General features: G+C 43.2%; 2 protein-coding genes across 2 annotated transcripts; one reads left to right on the top strand and one right to left on the bottom strand.

The window, feature by feature from the left end:
* The first annotated feature begins 6,789 nt into the window (after positions 1-6,789).
* LOC143828698 (olfactory receptor 5B12-like) lies at positions 6,790-7,713 on the top strand. Its single transcript, XM_077318941.1, has one exon. It carries the CDS (start codon positions 6,823-6,825, stop codon positions 7,711-7,713), a length of 891 nt encoding a protein of 296 aa, XP_077175056.1. The 5' UTR covers positions 6,790-6,822.
* An 11,480-nt stretch (positions 7,714-19,193) lies between these two features.
* On the bottom strand, positions 19,194-20,123 carry LOC143828891 (olfactory receptor-like protein OLF3). The gene has a single exon (XM_077319053.1). The coding sequence runs from the start codon at positions 20,121-20,123 to the stop codon at positions 19,194-19,196; it is 930 nt and encodes a 309-aa protein (XP_077175168.1).

The following is a 20,123-nucleotide window of genomic DNA, read 5'->3' as shown; positions in this document are numbered from 1 at the left end:
CCCTTGGCCCCGGACTGACAAGCGGAGGGACCAGTCAGAAGGCGCGAAGCGGATTGGCCCCTCATCAGGACAGACGAAAATTCCATCCTGCCAGCCCAGCCAGGGGCAACCTGGAGACATCACTGCCAGTCTGCCCCTGACCACCTCAGGGAGAAGAAATCAGTAGGGTTGCCAAGGGAGATGAGAAAAGAGGTTGTGCCAGCCCTTTTTGCCCCAAGGCTGTCCTAACTGTCATGTCCAACTGTAAATTGCCTCAGAACCCTGAAAGAGCTGGCAGGAGGCTGCAGAGTGCTCCCCCCTCCCTTCAGGCCTGCTTTGAAGGAGCCTCTGACAGGCCCTGACTGAGGGGAGGGAGGCCTTTCCAAGAGCAACGCAGGGGAGCCTGAGGGCCTTCCTTTTGAGGGTGGGGAACTTTCCCCTTCTGCCAAACAGTTGCCTGACAGGGAGGCTACAGAAAAGCCCCTTCTCACTTAAAATACTGCTCTGGCCAGGGGTTAGACACAGCCAAGCCATGTGTCTTTCTTCTTTGCAACTCTCTGCAGATTTGAGGCCACTGCACAGCGTTATTCTGCAGAGGAAGCTGGCTCTTTTGTCTCCTGTTTCATCTGCACAACAACCCTGTGCAGTAGGCCTCAAGTCTTTCCATTCAATAACAACCTGTGTGGGAGGCCTTAAATGTTTCTTAACTACCACAACCCTGACCAAAGTAGCCCTTTCTGCCTGGGGAGCTGATATTTATACTCTGCAGGTGAGCTGTAATTCCAGGAACTCTCCAGGCTCCACCTGGAGATTGACTACCCCTGGGTTGGAAATATTCCTGGAGGTTTGGAGGTGGGAGTTCAGAATCGTACAATGCCTCAGAGTCCAGCCTTCAATGGAGCTGTTTTGTCTGCAGTTGGGAGGAAGTGGTGCAGGTGTGTCCCTCCTGGGCTATGGGTTATGGCCAGCCCTTACCAGCAACTGTTTGTATTCTGGCGTGTAGATAGGCAGACCAGCATCAGTCCTGTGAGTCTGGAAAGTGCAGGAAGATCTAAATAAATATTTACAGCCTGAAACTGTAAATAGTGAAAAAGTAAATGGCTGGAGACATATGGGAAATGTAATGACTTTTTTCAACCCTGGTCTGGCAAATAAAAAAACAGTATAAAAAACCTTACTAAGGTCAAAACTGCTGTGCACAGAGAATCTTCCTCTTAGGGTTGCCAGCTTCCATGTGAGGCTCTCTACCCCACTTCCCTCATGGGGAGTTTGCTATGGGGAGAGAAAGAGAAGACGATTGGAAAATGCTTTGAGACACCTGAGGCCTGCTGGGTCACTGCGGCCCATTCCCAGTTCTCTCAGACCTCTCACAGGTTGACTATTGTGGGGAGATGAATGGAAAAGGTGTTTGTAAACCGCTTTGAGACTCCTTTGGGTAGTAAACAACAGGGTACAAAAATCCGTTCTTCTTCTAAGGAGCAACCATGAAAGAAGCATAACATTTATCAACAGTGAAAAAATGGAAAAGAAGGAACAGGGTGGACACCTGTGTACTGTGACCACCCCATGTGTATTAGGACAGAGGGTCATTTCGGTGTCTGTGGCCTAATTCACACAAGAAGGGAAATGATGGAGAACTGGGGAAAATTGGTTGCCATGTAATCTCTCCCTAAGAAGAGTCTCCAGTCTGATTTTCCCTTCACATATCTGAAGACATGGCTCTGGAAAGCTCACCTGTAACCACTATGCCACAATTCCCAAAGGTCAGTCCTCTCCCACACTCAACAAACATTCCAAACCACAGGTTATTGACACCCATATCTCCACACCCATGCCCTCATCTGCCACCATGCCACCACAACCTCCCACACAACACACACATTCAACCCCATGCCCTTACAGACTGGACAACTCCTCCCCTTCCTCTTCCCAAGCTCTAACACCCATTGTATTCTTGGATACAAGGGGCTTTGCCCCTAGTCTCCCCATAATAGAAAACCTGTGGGGGATGTGGGGCTGTGTGAGGTCTCAGAGAACTGGGAATGGGCCGCAGTCACCCAGCAGGCTTCAGGTGTCTCAAAGCAGGTTCCAATTGCCTTCGCTTTCTCTCCCCATAACCAACACCCTGTGAGCAAGGTGGAGCTGAGAGAGCTCTGTGAGAACTGGAGGCCATTCCGCACCGGGATCCATGTAGCAAATTGTTTGCTGAACGAAAAATCGCCATTTTAAATAGTGGAATTCGGCGTAAAGCATACCTGCCTTTGTAGTGGAATCCAGTTGCATTTCTATCGTTTCCCACAGGGTTCCGGTCTCGGCAAAAATCGCTAGAAAGGAAGCGCTATTGCTGAGCTGTGTCCCGCCCCTGGCCATCAAGCAGCCAATGGGCGGCTGTTAGCATGCTCCCAAACAGCCCCTTTCCCTTTAAGGAAGGTTTTTAAAAAAAACACACACACACCGTTTGCAACGAACATGCGTTGTTTCGTTGCAACGGAGAGACCCATCCAGCTAGCAGGTGAGGTTTGAGCTGCCGTTTCATTGTTGCCACGCTCCCCCCAAGTGAAAAAAAAAAATCCCCCCCACCTCACGGGCGTGATTTTCGGACGAAAACAGTGTGAAAAATAAAGTGAAAATAAACCAGCAAACGGGCCTCTGCAATGCTTGTGCTTGGTGACTTTAAACAGAGGGGCTGCAGCCAAAGGAAGCCTCGCTGGGTAAATGAAGGCTCGCTGGTGCGTTGATCTCCGCTCGCTCGGAGAAAAAAAAATGGCGATCGCTTCGCCGGAAGATCAGAGGAGAGAGCTAGGGGGAGGGACTTTGCAGAAACCGCAACAATGGTAACGCACAGAACTTTCCCGCTAGTGTTGCAGATTGGTTGCAGGAGTGTAGCGCTTTCTGGAGGGTGAATCCACTTTTTGGGATTTCCCTGAAAGCGCTACAACGAAGTGCTTTTTGCGCATCGGTTTCAGGAGTGTTGCAGATTGTCAACGATGTTGTGCATAACGGCAAAACTGTAGCGATTTCAATTAGTAACCATTATGCTATTTTGGACGAATGCGGAACGGCCCTGGGAATGGCCCACAGTCACCCAGCAGGCCTCAGGTGTCTCAAAGTTGTTTACAATTGCCTTCCCTTCCTCTCCCCATAGCAGACTCTCCGTGAGGGTGGTGGGGTAGAGAGCCTCACTTTAATACAGTTCCTCATGTTGTCCTGACCCCTAACCATAAAATTATGCAAGTGTTCTTTCACAGAAATTAATCCAAAACTGACCAATGGCGTGAATATCCATTGTTTATGACTGTATATAAATTGTTTTGTTTTTTTTTGCGGTGTTTCTCAGTTCAGTTCTGCCTCTTGTCCCACCATGCCAATCTTGCTTTTTCCGCTGCTCCAGACATATGAACGTTTCATCTCGGTCTACCCCAAAAGGCTGTTGTGTAGATGGTGTCTCACCAGCCAAGCTGCTTGCCCTGCCATGACCCCTGTGAAAGGGTTGTTTGATCCCCAAGGGGTCCCGACCCCCAGGTTGAGAACCATTATAATGGCATTTATAATGTCCCACATCTTCCATAGATGGTACAGAAAAGCCCACATATGATCTAGTTAAATAATTTCACAGTGCCTTGGTTCTTTTAAACCTAATTAAGGGAGAGACACACCAGGGAATATCAGCCAACAGATACCAGTGTTGCAATATATTGCATTTCACTGCCTGAGTTAAGAGATCAAACAGAAAAGAATAAGTAATTTCATTCCGTCCCTTTCTAATCCTGTCCCTAAAGTCTTGCTACAGAATTTGCTCTTATTCTGACATCAATGATGACAGGAGGTGGATTGCCATGGTCAAGCAGTTGAAATTGCAACTTGTCAGCGTCCTCCTCATAATCTTGAGCTCTAGTTGAATTACCCTTTAGCCTAAGAAATTGCCCAAAAGGTAATTTATACTCTAAATGTGGAATCCAACTGACTAGAATGCCCTGCTACATTTTGATTGTTGTGGTGCCACCCGCTCTCTGCACTGGCTGATATGAAACCATATAAATGCCAAGTAGCTGGACAACCAGTTTGGGAAAGTATTCTCAGCCTCCTCTTTCCTTCCCTCTCTTTTATCCTGTTTGGAAGCATGCCCACTGTGCCATTCCTCTACTTCAGGTTTTGCTAGAATTAAGAGAACTGCCTCTTATGCTGATCTCTCAGCCTCTCCTACCTCAAAGGGGCTGAATCTGCAAGTGGGCAGGTGAGTGAGCAAGCGAGCATGGAGGGCTGTTGGGGGGGGGAGCTGAGATGAGCAGAGATGAGACAGCAGCATCCTCTCACAGAATGAGACAAATCTGGGTTGCAAGAAGTGTAGATTCTGGAGCACCGTCACCTTAAACCTTAAAAAAAATAAATCTTGCAACCAAGAACTAGAAATTCTTTGAATTAGCACCCAGATAGTCAGGGACAGACTGCCTTGTTACAGCATTGGAGCCACGAGGCACCAACAAGTTATTTTCGGGAAAGCAGACAGCTGCACGTTTACTCATGCTGATTTTTCAAATATTGGGGTTTATATCCACTCCAGGATATCGCAGGGGAAAGGTAGTGTCACTCTGGATCAATCATGCTTGTTGCAGATGAAAAATTTAAATCTCCCAAAATCAAAATGGAAATCACATTCAGTGTAAACAGCAGGGCTTTAATCGACCTGGGATTGGAATAAAAGCTCCGTGCAGATTCAGCCCTAGACTCATCCTCTGATGAGGTTCTCCATGTTCAACCACTGTCTGACTCCTCCTTGGTACATCAAGCCTTTTTAGCCTTCTTCCACTTCCCAGAACCCTTTTTGGCTGACCTGCATGAGGTTTTCGTCTGAGCTGCTAAAGTGGAAGGACCTAAAGTATGGTATTAGCTCCATGACTGGTTCCACTTTGATTCTCAGACAACTGCCCTCCAATTGAAATGGTGGCCTAGAACTCTTGAAACATTTTGTGGAACTCTTGTAATATTTTGTGGAACTTCCCTGCATTATATTATTGAGCCTAGCCTCCCAATGGTTGCCATTTGGTTGGTGCCCACTATCTGTCCTTAAAACTTCCAAAGGGCCAAGAAGTTTCCCAAGTTTGTTAAATCCTGCTCTAGTTGGGGATAGAGATCAGAGCACTCTTTCTGTCTTCTCCAGCTTCAAGAAAAACAGAGTTATTTCTGGCAGGGAGTAGGTGGGTCTTTGTGTCTTTAATTTTAATTATGTGTTAATTTGACATCCAAAAGGTCAACAGTCCAGGAATCAGTTTTTAACGTTTGATTTTTACATGCAGCTAAGCAGTCTTCCATGAGCCTCTTGTGGCGCAGAGTGGTAAGGCAGCCGTCTGAAAGCTTTGCCCATGAGGCTGGGAGTTCAATCCCAGCAGCCGGCTCAGGGTTGACTCAGCCTTCCATCCTTCCGAGGTCAGTAAAATGAGTACCCAGCTTGCTGGGTGGTAAACGGTAATGACTGGGGAAGGCACTGGCAAACCACCCCGTATTGAGTCTGCCATGAAAACGCTAGAGGGCGTCACCCCAAGGGTCAGACCAGGGATACCTTTACCTTTAAGCAGTCTTCCCTCGTAGTGCACTGTTTGTTTAATTGATTAGAACCTTCCCTGAGGGAAGTTCAAGAATCTCCCCTGTGGCCCATAAAACAAGCATTGGGAGTTGGCCACAATAAATATTATTGTGCCATCAAGAACTTAAATTTATTTGAGCCTTACAAGCTCTTTAGAAATGTCACATACTGCTGAATTACATTAAATAGCTCAGATATATTACTGTTCTACCTATTTTGAAAGGGGAACTAAAAAAATAATAGGATGTTTACTTATCCACTAGCATGTGAATACTGACGTTTCTGATAAGAACTAGATGCTGGACTATTCTTCTGTGTTAGAATAGCTAGACTTCTCATCCTTGGATGATTGAGTCTTCTGTGAGTTCTGAGAAAAGATGACAATCACTAGTCTTCACCCCAAAACAGAGCAAGCTGAAGTCTCCCATCACTGAACAGATATGTCTCTTTTGCAAAATGTAAGGTAAGTCTAGTCTCTTTGTTTTCACTCTGTACAGTTCATGCTGAGTCGATCGTTTCTGTGTTAATTGAACACCAGGGACAATTTAAACAATGAGACTAATTCAAATGCTTGGTTTGTAAAAACAAAATGTATGAATAAATATTACACTTTGTACATATTCAACAACGCTTTTGAAGAATGTGCAAAAGATACATTATTAGCCTACAGAATGAGCTGCCTACAAACACCTGTGTTCATTTGTCCCAGGCAACCTTCTCAAATAAGACAAAGTGCAAGACCCTAGAGAATGAGTTGATCTAGTCTGTTAAATGGTTTATCACTGTACTACTAATACATCTAATTTAAGGGCAAGATGCACTGAGCAGCCATTCCTGACTACCTTTGGTTTTGACTGCATCATCCTCACTCAAAACTCAGTCAGTAATTTATTGCCAGCTTTATTTGTCTTTATTATACAGATAATTTTGCTGAGAGTTCATTGCACTCCCCTAACATCCTGCAGCACTCAGTACAGGGTTTGGTTGATGTTGCTCAGAACCTAGGGAGTTCCTGGTCAACACCCCAATCCCATTGAAGGGCTGCAATTTATGGTAGCATCAATTCCACTACGTAGAGTCACTACGCAAGTCTCTGTCATGATAAGGATCTGAGACTCAAGCAGCCACTTCTAAGAACACTTCCCCAAAGCAGTTGGCATAGAGAATGGGCTTTCTTTTGACATTTTCTATAATTTGGCAGGTCTGAGAATTTGGAAACAACCTCAAAGGGAAACTGCACCAAGCTGACCGAGTTCATCCTCATGGGATTTGCCACAAGCAAAGAGCAGCAGCTTCCCCTTTTCATGGTGTTCCTTATGATCTACCTTATCACCCTCGTGGGGAATCTGGGGATGATTGCATTAATTAGAATGAACTCCCGGCTTCACATCCCCATGTATTTCTTTCTCTGCAACTTGTCTATCATCGACATCTGTTATTCATCCACTGTCATCCCAAGGATGCTGATTAACTTTCTAGCAGCTGGCAAGCCCATTTCCTTCAACGCGTGCTTTGCTCAGCTTTACTTCTTTGTTGCCTGGGTGTGCTCTGAATGTTTCCTGCTGGCCACAATGGCATATGACCGTTACATAGCTATCTGTAGCCCATTGCTCTATTCATCAATTATGTCACAAGGAGTCTGTATCCCTTTGGTTGCTGGTTCGTGTCTCATTGGCTTCACAAATGCCATGATAACAGTATGCTTTTTGAGCAGGTTGCCATATTGTGGCTCCAACATCATCAGGCATTTCTTCTGTGATACTCCTCCACTGTTAGCACTGGCTTCTAATAGCTACATTACTGAAACAATCATTTCTTTTCTAGCTGGTCTCACCACTGTTGGATCCCTATTAATCATCCTCCTTTCTTATGTCTTCATTCTGTCCGCAATTCTGAAGATCCGTTCTGCTCAAGGCAGGCACAAGGCTTTCTCCACTTGCTCCTCTCACCTTACAGCTGTCACTGTCTTCTATGGGACTCTGATATTTACATATCTACGTCCTAATACAAGCTACTCATTGGGTCAGGACCAGGTGGCTTCTGTGTTCTACACAGCAGTGGTCCCCATGATGAACCCACTGATCTACAGCTTGAGGAACAAAGAAGTGAAGGAGGCCTTCAAGCAATCAATAAACATAAAATTGTTTTCATAATACTGGCTAAAAATCAGTAATTTCAATTGGTATTGCCATAATAACAACACATATTATCGCCATAATAACAACAACACACACAAAGCCTTATTCAAACCCTCCCCACATCAGCTCCTTCCAATGTTGGGTTTTTTTTTAAGTGCATATAGGGTTGCCAACCCTCTGAGACTGGAAATTCCTGGAGTTTGGATGAGCAGACCTTGGAGGGGGGGGAGCTTAGTATTGAAGTGCTGCCATACAGTCCATCCTCGAAATCTACCATTTTCTCCAGTGGAACTGATCGCTGTAGACTGGAGATCAGAGGCATTTCTAAGAGAACGCCAGCCTTCACCTGATGGCTGGCAAACCTAGATGCCCAAAGGGTGTCATATTCATTTCATTTGTTTAAGCTATTTTGCACATGGGAAAAGAGATCTCTGCCTCTATTGATATGCCGAAATGTAAAAGAAGGTGGGGTGCACAGTGGATGAATAGACCACCAAAAGTAGACTAACTTTTCTGTGTAAACAAAACTATACAAGTGCTGCAATCAAACACAATGCAATGATCATAAAACGATGAGCACAGGAATATCAAGAACAAGAAGACATAATAATCTCTACTGATAACATATATTGTCAGAAAGTATGTTCCCATTGCATTCATTTAACAATACATGTTATCATTTGAGATAATCACATCTTCTTCTTGATATACCTGTGCTCATCACTTTATGATCATTGCCTTAATGTTTCCTTCCTGTACTTGTATAGTTTTGTTTATACAGTGTAATTAGTCAACTAAAATGCTTGCAGCCGCCCTTGCTCAGCACACCTAGGAAATCACTAAAAATTCAGGACAAGTCTGTGCAGTGGGCACCATGTGAAGTTGGACATATGCATAAACACCCTCAATCTGCAACAGTGGCAGAAACATTTCAATGGTTCATAATATCACACAAGTGTCCTCTTTTGCTTTCAGGGGTCAAAGAACTGGGCTGACAAGGCTAGCAACCAGCAAGTGACTTATTAAGTGGGGAGGAGGGACTGATGAGCAATGTCATGATGGCAGCAACACAATGATGTTATTCCCTATAACTGGAGAACTGATGTCAGCACATCACTAAGGACACTATAGCATTTGGACAAAACTCTTATCCAAGATGTATCTATGCAGGAGAAGAGTCCACTGCAGATGGGCAAGTGATGGGTTGAGTAGAGTAATCCTCTTGGGGAGTACTTTAAGAACTCTGTGGACTTATGCCCCTCACCAACACAATAGAGTCAAATAAATCATTAATAGGAATAGTGAAAGGTAGGTTCAACTTCAAACTAATTCATTTGGAAAGATGCTCATAATAAATTTAAATTTCATTGCAAAAAAGAATTGTCTGTGTAGCACTGCCATGAGGCTGTAAGAAACAACACACATGCATGAAAGCCCATCATGCATGCATAAACTCATGTAACCACCCATTCAGCAAATTGAATGACTAGCAAATAGTCAATTCATTCATCAATAAACTGGTGGAATATTCATGACATTTATATGTTTAGAATATTTTAAAGCCACCTTTCCAGCCAAATTCGTGTCCCCAAAACCATCAAAACAAATATTAAAAATACATATTCTAAAATCATTTAAAAATAACAAGAAAACAAAACAACAAACAAAATACTTTAAAAGGTAGGTGTGTCGGTGAAGGAACATCAAGTGCAATGCCCTAATCTAGCCTCAGATGATGAAGGGATCTGAAGAAGGGCCCCTAAAGATGGCAGCTCCCAAACTGTGAAGAGCGTTGAAAGTCCTGCTCCCAGAAGATGACTGGCAGTCAGTGTAGGTGGAACAAGACTGGAGTTGTATGGTCATATGATCCATCCTATTCCACATGCTGGCTGAAGTTTCAGTACCAGCTATACCTTCCAAACACTCTTCAAGGACAGCTCCACAGAGAGCTCATTGTAGTAGACAAATCTATATGTTACCAGGGAATGTACCAAATGACAAGTTTTGAGTGACTGGAGATTACAACAATATCTGAATCAGCACGAATTTTGGCTGTGTCCTGTCTATTATGGTTCCTCAAGAAAATGGTTCTGCCTTTGCCTACTGATCTCTCTTTCAACTTCCACAGATGCACAACACTGACATGGAACTTGACAGGAAATAAAAGGCCTCCAGTTTGGCTTTTGGGTATGGAATGCAACAGCCACCACTAGGCAGACTGACAGAATCCTGTGGTTTCTGCAAATTATTTAGGATGTTTATATAGCTAGGATATGTAGAGTTTCATCCCTGTGTAGGAGGGGGGTGCAATTTGTCTCCTTTGTTGTAGTTTATGATCCTGATGTACTTTCCTGCATTTCTGTCCCACCGCCCCCCTCCCACACACACACACTATTCACCTCTAAGCAACCCATTTACTCCATTCCTTTTCCCTTCTTCCTTGAAGTTGTATGCCCATCTGCATGTTAAAACTGTTCGATGTTTCCCCGTCCTCACTGGATTCCCTCGGGAGGGGGGAACAGGGTTTGGAATAGATGCTAAGACCTTTGTCCATGGCCCTAGTTTCTACAATGCCTTGATGAAAGTACTTTCTTACTTAATAAAGAAATCTTTGACTATTTGCCAAAAGTTTACTTTTCTGAGTAATCAAAGATCCTCCGTCAGACATGATGGTGGCAGTCCCATTGATTTTAATATTTATTTGTTTACTTTATACACTGTCATCATCCTTAATTGTTGTTTTCTCATTTTGTCCTCATAACAGCCCTGTGAGGTAGGTTAGACTGTGTGTGACTGGTCCAAGATCTCTAAGGTGCAAAATCTCCCATGAGCCTCCACAGCCAAGTGATATGATATGATAACATTTATTGTATGTAGCCAAAGGCCGTTACAAAATACAATTAAAGCAATATGGCACAAACATAAATAAATAAAACAATATTTCTCCAATATTGTGTATCTAAAAATGTAAACATGGACTACTAAGTTACAATAAAAGGGATAAAATGGTGTATCAAGGTGGAGGCTCCTGTAAAAATGCAATAGCTCGAATCTTCCTGGCAGCCAGAGCAAAAAGTGCCACCCTATATGAGATATAGGGGTCGACATCTGATAACAGATAGGTGACTTTGTTAAAATCTGAAATAGGGTGTGAAATAGAGTTTGGTAATAACTTGGCAAGGAATTTGCCCCTGGGTTTGGAGTACAGGGGACAAGCCAAAACATAGTGGGGCAGGTCCTCCACAGATGGATTTCTACATATACACATGCATTGGGCTGTGGGTATTCGGAGATATCGCCCAGAGACCATGGCTGATGGCATCATATCAAACCGCAAAGATGTTAGGGTCATTCTAAGATTACGTGTTGTTATATTTACTAAATATGATGTTCTAGAATGGTCTTTTTATTGTTTTATACCATGGGGCTCATTGTGATAGCTGAATTGAAGAGTGGTCAATCAGTGAGTCAGCTTTGAACACCCAATCACGTAAATCAGAAATATTGGCTGATTTATGCAGTAAGTCATCTGGTATGGAATAGCGTGAAAGAATGGAGCTAAAAAAATCTGACCGAGTCCTGTCTTTGCTCAATAAGAGCTTAAAACTTTGATGGCTTAAAGAATCTAATTTAGTTGTGATGTCTTTCTTCCAAGATTTCAGAATAGCTAAGTGGGCACGGGCTTTGAGTGAGGGAAAACCAAGTTCTGCCCTCATCAGGGCTGCAGGAGACCCTTTTGGAAGAGCCAGGAGAAAAAGTTCTGAATGGGCTCCAAGCTATTGATTATTTGTTCTTTCCAGCCCCAGATGTCAATCATATAGTAAGTGAGGAATGACCTTGGCTGCAAAGAGCTTTAGAGCTGGGTCAACTAGAAACCCTCCCCTGGTGTAATAAAATCTCAGAATGACTCTAATGATTTTTAGACCAGAGGCCTTTATAGTTGCAAGGTGGGCATTCCAGTTTAGGGTCTCATTGTAAGTGATTCCAAGATATTTAAATGTATTACACTGTTCTATAGGAATATTGTTTATACTCCAAATAAATGTTTTAGGTCTTTTCCCCAAAACCATAACTTTTGTTTTTGTGTAGTTGATGGAAAGGGACTCTTCCATACAATAAGTACCCAAGTTGTTAAGTAGCTTTTTCAGACCAACTCTTGTAAGGGAAACCAGGACCATGTCATCTGCATAAAGCAGGAGAGAGACCTTTTGCTGACCAACAGAAGGGGGTACGAATTCTGGGCCCAATAGTCTTTGAACTATATTGTTGATATAAATATTGAAAAGCAGAGATGCTAATACACACCCCTACTTTACCCCTTTCCTTACTGCAATTTCATTAGTTAGAGAGCCTGAAGCACCTACCCTAATTTTTGTGTGGGTACCTGAGTGCAGTTCATGCATCAGAAGCAGTAGGCGTTTATCGATGTTAGTTTCCCTCAGCTTTGACCAGAGTCTGTCCCTATCAATGGAGTCAAAAGCTGTGGCTAAATCAATGAAAGCTGTGTATAGGGCTCTTGTAGGGCCTTCTATACTGGAGTAGGTTAAGTAATGGAGGGTTTGACAGTGGTCAATGGTAGAATGGCCTCTTCAAAATCCTGCTTGGTGTGGGTGTAAAATATGGTTGTCAGCAGCCCAGTCCTCTAGTTTATGTAAGAGGAATTTTCCATAGAGTTTAGATATTTAGTAAACTAATGGGGTGGTAGTTTTGTGGGTCGATCTTGTTGCCTTTTTTGTGGATAGGAAACACTATGTTCATCTTCCAGCCATTGGGGAAAATGCCTGATTCATTTATCTGAGTGAAAACCCTGGCTAAGACTGAGGCCCACCAGTTAGGGAATGCTTTAAATAAATCAGGTGGGATCAGATCGTCTCCAGGTGATTTATTTGAAGCTAAGGATGTAATAAGGCCTCTGACTTCAGCCTCTGTGACTGGGGACCAAGCTGGTAAATTTAGAGAGTCAATGGAAATAGCCTGGATATTTGGTTCTGTGCATGGTGGGGGAGGTGGCCAGGCTCCAAAAGTTTTCAAAAAGTGTGTAAACCAAGTGTTTCCAGATATTTGGGCTTCACAGCCAAGTGATTATTTGAACCTGGTTCTCCTAGATCCTACCTACTGGAAGGGGGATACGCTTCTAGGTAACACTGTGTGTGAACAATACCTTGGGGTACTTGTGGACTGTAAACTAAACATGAGCAGGCAGTGTGATGCAGCGGTAAAAAAGGCAAATGCCATTTTATTTTGGATTTATTTATTTTGGATTTATATACCGCCGTTCACCAATAGTTTGGTCTGTATCAACAGGGGCATCACATCAAAATCACAAGATGTCATAGTCCCATTGTATACGGCACTGGTCAGACCACACTTGGAGTACTGTGTGCAGTTCTGGAGGCCTCACTTCAAGAAGGATGTAGATAAAATTGAAAGGGTACAGAGGAGAGCGACGATGATGATCTGGGGCCAAGGGACCAAGCCCTATGAAGACAGGTTGAGGGACTTGGGAATGTTCAGCCTGGAGAAAAGGAGGTTGAGAGGGGACAAGATAGCCCTCTTTAAGTATTTGAAAGGTTGTCACTTGGAGGAGGGCAGGATGCTGTTTCTGTTGGCTGCACAGGAGAGGACACGCAGTAATGGGTTTAAACCTCAAGTACAATGATATAGGCTAGATATCAGGGAAAAAAATTTCACAGTCAGAGTAGTTCAGCAGTGGAATAGACTGCCTAAGAAGGTGGTGAGCTCCCCCTCACTGGCAGTCTTCAAGAAAAGGTTGGATGCACACTTTTCTTGGATGCTTTAGGATGCTTAGGGCTGATCCTGCGTTGAGCAGGGGGTTGGACAAGATAGCCTGTATGGCCCCTTCCAACTCTATGATTCTATGATTCTACCTGATTCTATGATTCTACCCAGGCTTTCTCAACCAGGGTTTTGTGAAAGCCTGGAGTTTCTTGACAGCCCTGAAAAGGTTTCCTGAATGTGTGGGAGTTCATTTTTATATACTTTTAAATGTGACAAATATTTATCAGGTGACATGATTGTATATGGTCATCTATACACCCCCCTCCCAAAATAGCCAATGATGGGTCTGGAGGGAATGGGAAGGAGAGGGACCCCAGGTGGGTGTGTACACAGGTATGCTTTCCCACCAAATTCTGCATGATTGTGTCACTTCTGGGGTTTCTCAAAGCCTGAAGAATGTTTCAGGGGGTTCTCATGGTTAAAAAGTTGTGAAAGCTGAGAATTTTTAAAAAACATATAAAAATTAATTAACTCCCACCATTACACCATGCTGGCTGTCTATTTAATTATGCTGAGTTTTGGACTAGTACTGGGGATAATCTAATCCAAATCCTCCTTAGTCAAAAATCACTATTGATGATTTTTAACCAATCCCTATTTCTGAGTCTTAAATATTTATTTTTATTTCATTTACTTTCCACTTTTTTCCTTCATAGAACCCTATGCAATATATGTAAGATTCCTAGACAGTCTCCTATCCAGATAGTAAACCATATTCAGATCTGCTTAGCATGGCCGAAGGTGATAACATCCAACCAAAGCTTGGATTAATGAGTTTGGTCATCTATTTATTTTTAAATGTATAGCTGCTTTTCACCTTTCAAAGCAATCCACCTAAGCAGTTATGTTTGGAAGTAAATCCCTTTTTCTTCAGTAGGTCTCACTCCCAGGAAAGTGTTCTGAGGCCAGCAGCCTAAAATCACATTAAAGTAAAACAAATAATAAACACTAGCAATTAAAAATGATCAATATCTGCAAGATACATTTTAAAAGGAAGGCAAATATAACACGTCATTTTTGTTTTAATAATATCCTTCAGTTTAGGATTTAGGCCTAGGAAGCCAAAGTTTTCTGAGCATGAGCAGTAAGTTAAGTTGCTCACATATTAGTTGCAAAAGCCACACCCCTTAGTTAGTATGGCCCTGCAGCAGGAGAGAGAAAGTCTAGAGCAGTGGTTCTTTCTGTGGGGCTGCCAGGTTGGTAGCCGTGGCGGTGGCAGGCAACTGCAGCAGGCAGAGGTGGTAGCAGGTGGCAGGCAGAAGCGGGCAGGCAACAGGTGGTGTAGCTATAGCAGCTGCTTGCGGGATAAGGTGTCTGCACAGCAGGGCTCTGGGCATGAGTAGGCGGCAGCAGAGTGAGACTGGCTGCCCCCTGAGGCAGGAGGTGAAGAGGGCTCTGTGGCAGTGCTGGGAGGCCGGGGCAGCACGGGGCCGCTGAGGCTGAGAAGGCCATTCTCAAAGAGCACCAGCAGGCTCTGGCTATTGATGGTGAGCGTAGCCAAAAAGGACGAGCTGCCGCCGCCACCCAAGTCCTCCTGTGGGGGCTTCTGCTGGTGCCTGCCCACCTTCTCAGAGCCCAACAAGGGTGCCTCACTTCCCCATCTGCCGCCACCTCCACGAAATTGATGTGCAACTTCACACATGTGCAAACCTTGCAAGCGCGCATGCCGCTCCCGCCGTTGAGGTTGCGGCATTTCTGCAATTGAGAATCGCTGTTTCAGAGCTTGACTGAGGAAAACTGCGAATTCTTTTGCAGGTACTTAGTGGGCTTAACAGCCAGGGGAAGTTTGCACCTTATAATTTCCCCCTTTCCCCTTTTCAGTTGTGTGGTGTTTGAGAGCAAGGGTCTCCCACCCTCCCCCTCAGTCAGTCTGGCCCTGCAGCAGGAGAGAGAAGGCCCAGAGCTTGACTGAAGGGAACTGCTAATTCTTTTGCAGTCCCAAGCAAGGGAGTGAACTCCTGAGCAGCAGCAAATCAATTCCTGGAGTAGCAGATAAGAAGCAGCAGCCGTACACTTCTAAGTTTGGACTTTCTTTTTCCAATGTTTGTTGGGATTGTTTTGTTCTGAGTGCCCTTTTTAAAGGACACTGAGGGCCATTCCGCACAGCGTTAATGTTGCTGAAGTGTTACCATTGTGTAACACTATTTATTCTTCGTTATTCACGATGTTGTATATAATCTGCAACGCTCCTGCAACACTCCCACAAAAATTGCTTCGTTGTAGCAATTTTTGGGGAATCCACAAAAGTTTGATAACATTCCTTATTTTTTTCCATGTTGCTTGAAAAGAGTTTTGGTGATTATATTTGTGAATTAATTTAATCCACAAAAGTGGATTTCCCCTTTAAAAAAAAACGCTAGACTCTTGAGAACAACCTGCAACACATCTGAAAAAGACATGTGCATTCTCAGTATGGTGGTAGCAGGCATGTCCCTCCCTAATCTCTCACACCTGTGTTTCCGGCATCGCGATCGCCATTTTTTCCCCTTAAACCAGCAAAAGAAATGAATAAGCGATACTTCTTTGGCTGAAATCCCTTCACAAGCAGTTGTCTGTAAAGTTTCCAAGCACAATACAGTCCCCCATTTGACAATGCTCGTAATTTCAGCCAGAAATAACACTGGGGGGAGTAATTTGTTTTTTATTTTCAGAATGTGTAAACAAATAAGCGCCAGCTCCTAAGCCAGAGAAAAGGTCTTTCTGATACATCGAATGAACAAATATGCGTTGCAATTGGTGTTTTCGTGCTTAAAAAAAAAGTTTTTAAAGGGAAATATGAACACAACAGTTAATTGGCTGCTCTGTTTGATTGACAGCCAGGGGAGGGAGGAAGCGTGGAAAAATATCGCCTCCTTTGTTTCGATTTTGGCAAGACCGGAAACTTGTGCATTACGAGAGCAGCGCTAGTGGGAGAGCCTTTTTTTCGATTGAACCAGCTGTGTGCGTTACCGAGACCTGCCGCTTTTGCTTGCAGCGCTTTTCGATAGCGCTCAGATTTAGTGATAGTGCCTGTTGTGCTGAATGGCCCTGAAGATTTTGTTCCTCTAATGCTCATAGCCATTGTGATTTTGTTATATATCTAGTTTTGCAGTTCAGGATTGATGATAAATATTGTTATATTTAAAACTATTCAGTGTCTGAAATGGTTTCTTTTCTTTTGAAGCAATTTCCCATCTTGTTAAGCCATAAAGGTGCTGTCATTTATTGATTTGAACCCTTCCCATTAGAAAGGGTTGCACAAGCATAACTCCTAAACTGAAAGCTTGACTAGACGGAAAAGTCTGGGGCGTTCTGATAAGACTAAGCAGATGGGCCTGTCACATTTCGAAGGGCAGACATTATCACAGGTAGAGACCCATTATCAGCTAGGCTAGAAGGAGGTTTGCCTAAATTTTGATTGTGGTGGCACCCATCACTGCACCTACTATATGGGAATATGCATCTGGGAGAAGGTGATCCATATCACAGACCTGGGTTACATGTGACCTTAAAGCAATTTCTGTTAAGCCTAGAACATAAAAGACAACCGCTACATTTCTTGCCGTTTCAGATTCCATCGATCCACAAGTTTTCAAAATGTCTTCAGGGCAATGCCATCTACTGCACAGCAAAGAAGCTACTATAGCACACAGCCATAGCACAGCCCTATGCCTTCAAGATCGGACAGATATATAAGAACTGAATTAATTAAAAGGCACCTAGCCTAAATTCATCTGAAGTCCAAAAGCATTTTCAAATTGTGAAACAGATCTTTTAAGAGGACTGTGATACCATCTAGTACAGGCATATTGACCAACCACTTATTTTTTCAAAGCGCATGTGTTGTCCGTCCTCTCCCCCCCCCCCCCCCAGCAAATCCATCTTGCCATGGTAGGAAGAAGGGAAATCAGTTGGGGTTCTGAACATCTCCAACCGAATTTGCTGTCTTTCAGCAAGCCTGAGGAACAATAAAGTTCCCATAATGTGAGATCAAAATAATACCGCTCCAGTTTATCATCTGGGTATTGGCTTTTGGGCTGTATTGTCCAAATGAGGCCCAGAGATCTCTTAGAATCACAACTGAACTCCAAAAAACAGAGATCAATTCCTTTGTAAAAAGTAGCTGCTTTGAAGGATGGAGTGTACGGTATTATACCCCCCCACCCCAATTTCTCTCTCCATCTTAACCCCCCCCCCATCCCTGACTCTACTCCAAAGTCTCCAGGAATTTCCCAACCTGGAGTTGGCAACCCTAGTCAGCTGCTGATTCCCTGCCTGCCCAAAACATGTTTAGGTATATAGCAAAATTTCCATGTGGCAGTCAGGCTGATGGCTAAAAGTATATTCGTGCAAATACACATGAACAAGTTGTGAGCAGCTGAACAGCTCATTAAACAAAGGGACGCCTGATTACAGCTGAGGAACAGGAAGTGAGCAAGTGCTTTGCTCATGCTAGGGTGCCCTGCGCCCTGAACTCCTAGCGGGAACGTCAACATACAATTTAAATGGAAAATAAAATCCACGCATTCCAGATTTGGTTTTGGAGCTGTAATCTTGCAGATAACAAAGTAAAAAGAGAAAAAAAATCAAACATTATACTTTATTGTTGAAACAGCAATCAGTATAAAGACTATTGATCAGGGATTTAATTTCCAGAAAAAAATTAAGAATCTGGTTTGGTTATGGAAAAAATTATTTTATGAAATTATTTCCAAGAGTGCTTTAAAAATAAGCTTTTTTAATGGTGTATTTTTTTAATTGCCTACACACATAACATCACACACTTAGGCATACACACACATACACATATAGCTCTTACTTAGTAGAATTTAGGAGATTTTCAAGATATATTGTAATATGACATCAATAATTTTCTTACATGTATTATGGGCAGGCCAATAAATGGTTAGTCCAGTGTTCTTGGTGCCAAAGGTATGAAAATCAGAAAAAAAATGGTTTTGTTTTAATACTGTTCTCATCCAGGGTCCTAGTTCTAGTTCTTAGAAAGCATTCTTATGAGATAGCAAACCTGCACCTGGCCATACTATTTTAAACTTGAAAGGCAAAGAACAAATGTAGAGTTCAAGCCAGGGCACCTTTAAGACCAACAAATTTTCATCCAAGGCATGAGGTTTCATGTGCATGCACACATTGTATCTGAGGAAAGCTCATACTTTGAATAAAACTTGGTTGGTCTTAAAGGTGTCCCTGGACTCTACATTGTTCTGCTGCTTCAGACTAACACGGCTTCCCACTTGAATCTATAGGTCAAAGCCCATTTGAGTTTAACATTCCCATATGACTGTAATAGTCCTTGGTTTAGTTTCTTCTCTCTATCTCCCTACTACTTTCTACCTATATGTCTTCTTCTCCAGCCTGTTCCTTTTCAGCAAGGGTTCCAACCTTATAGAATGGGCTTCTGGAAGAGGAGGGAACCCTCCATTTACATTTTAAAAAATAAATGCAAAACAGCGTTGTTTGCTAGAGATCTTACTAAGTGGTGGTTTTTGCAGGTGTAACTATTGAGGATGAATTTAAATTTAATATTGTTTAAATCAAATGTTTGTAATTCTCCTTGAACCTATGTTGGGGAAAGTAGGCTGTGAATATTTTAAAGATATATAGAAACAGAATGCTTTTCCATTCAAAAATACATACAAGTAATAAATACAAGTAAATAAAGAAGAGTGAGATCAAGGGCAAAATAAGGCTTTCTTCTAGCCCCTTTCCCCAATAACTTTTATGAGGGCCCCTTTTACCTCTTGGTTCCTTAAGCTGTAGATCATGGGATTCAACATGGGAGTGATAACGCAATAGAACAGTGATACAGTCTTTCCCTGCCTGGGTGAGTAATAGGATCTGGGCCGCAAGTAGGCAAATATGGCTGTTCCATAGCATAAGGTCACTACTGTTAGGTGTGCTGTGCAAGTAGAAAAGGCTTTTTGCCTTCCCTCTGCTGAACGGATCTGAAGGATGGTAGAGAGGATGTACACATAGGACACCAGCACAAGAAAAAAAGGTGTGAGCAGTATGAGGACACCAGCAGCCAGCATCACAGCATCCCCAATGATGGTACTCGAACAGGCTAGCTGCTGTACAGCTAACACTTCACAACCAAAATGGTTGATGATCCTCATTCCACAGAATGGCAGGTTCAAAGTGAACACAGTCTGCAGCAGACCATTCAGAAACCCACTGAGCCAACATCCTATTGCCATTTGCACACAGAACCGCTGACTCATAACTACATTGTAGCGCAAAGGGTGGCAGATGGCCATGTATCGGTCATATGCCATGACAGCCAACAGGATGAATTCAATGCCTCCCAGGGACAATGAAATATACATTTGTGCCATGCAACCTACAAAGGTGATGGTTTTGTGCTGTGCCAGGAAGTTGGTTAGCATCTGAGGGATGATTGTGGTTGTGTAGCACATATCCAGGAAGGATAAATGACTCAAAAAATAATACATAGGGGTGTGCAGATGTGGGTCTTTTCTTATCACGAGCATGATGAGAATGTTCCCTGCCAGTGTAACCAGATACATCAGAAGAAAAAGAACAAAAAGGCCTTTCTGAATTCCAGGCTGACTGGATAAGCCCAAAAGCACAAATTCAAAGTCCCATGTCTGATTTCCTCTTTCCAT

The sequence above is a fragment of the Paroedura picta genome, chromosome 2 (genome assembly GCF_049243985.1).
Source record: "Paroedura picta isolate Pp20150507F chromosome 2, Ppicta_v3.0, whole genome shotgun sequence".
NCBI lineage: Eukaryota > Metazoa > Chordata > Lepidosauria > Squamata > Gekkonidae > Paroedura > Paroedura picta.
Note: the sequence above shows the minus strand (reverse complement) of the source record. Positions and strands in the feature narration are given on the sequence as shown.

Coding starts and splice junctions, on each gene's coding strand:
- LOC143828698 (XM_077318941.1), top strand. CDS start 6,823: ATGGGATTTGCCACAAGCAAAGAGCAGCAGCTTCCCCTTTTCATGGTG.
- LOC143828891 (XM_077319053.1), bottom strand. CDS start 20,123: ATGGAAAGAGGAAATCAGACATGGGACTTTGAATTTGTGCTTTTGGGC.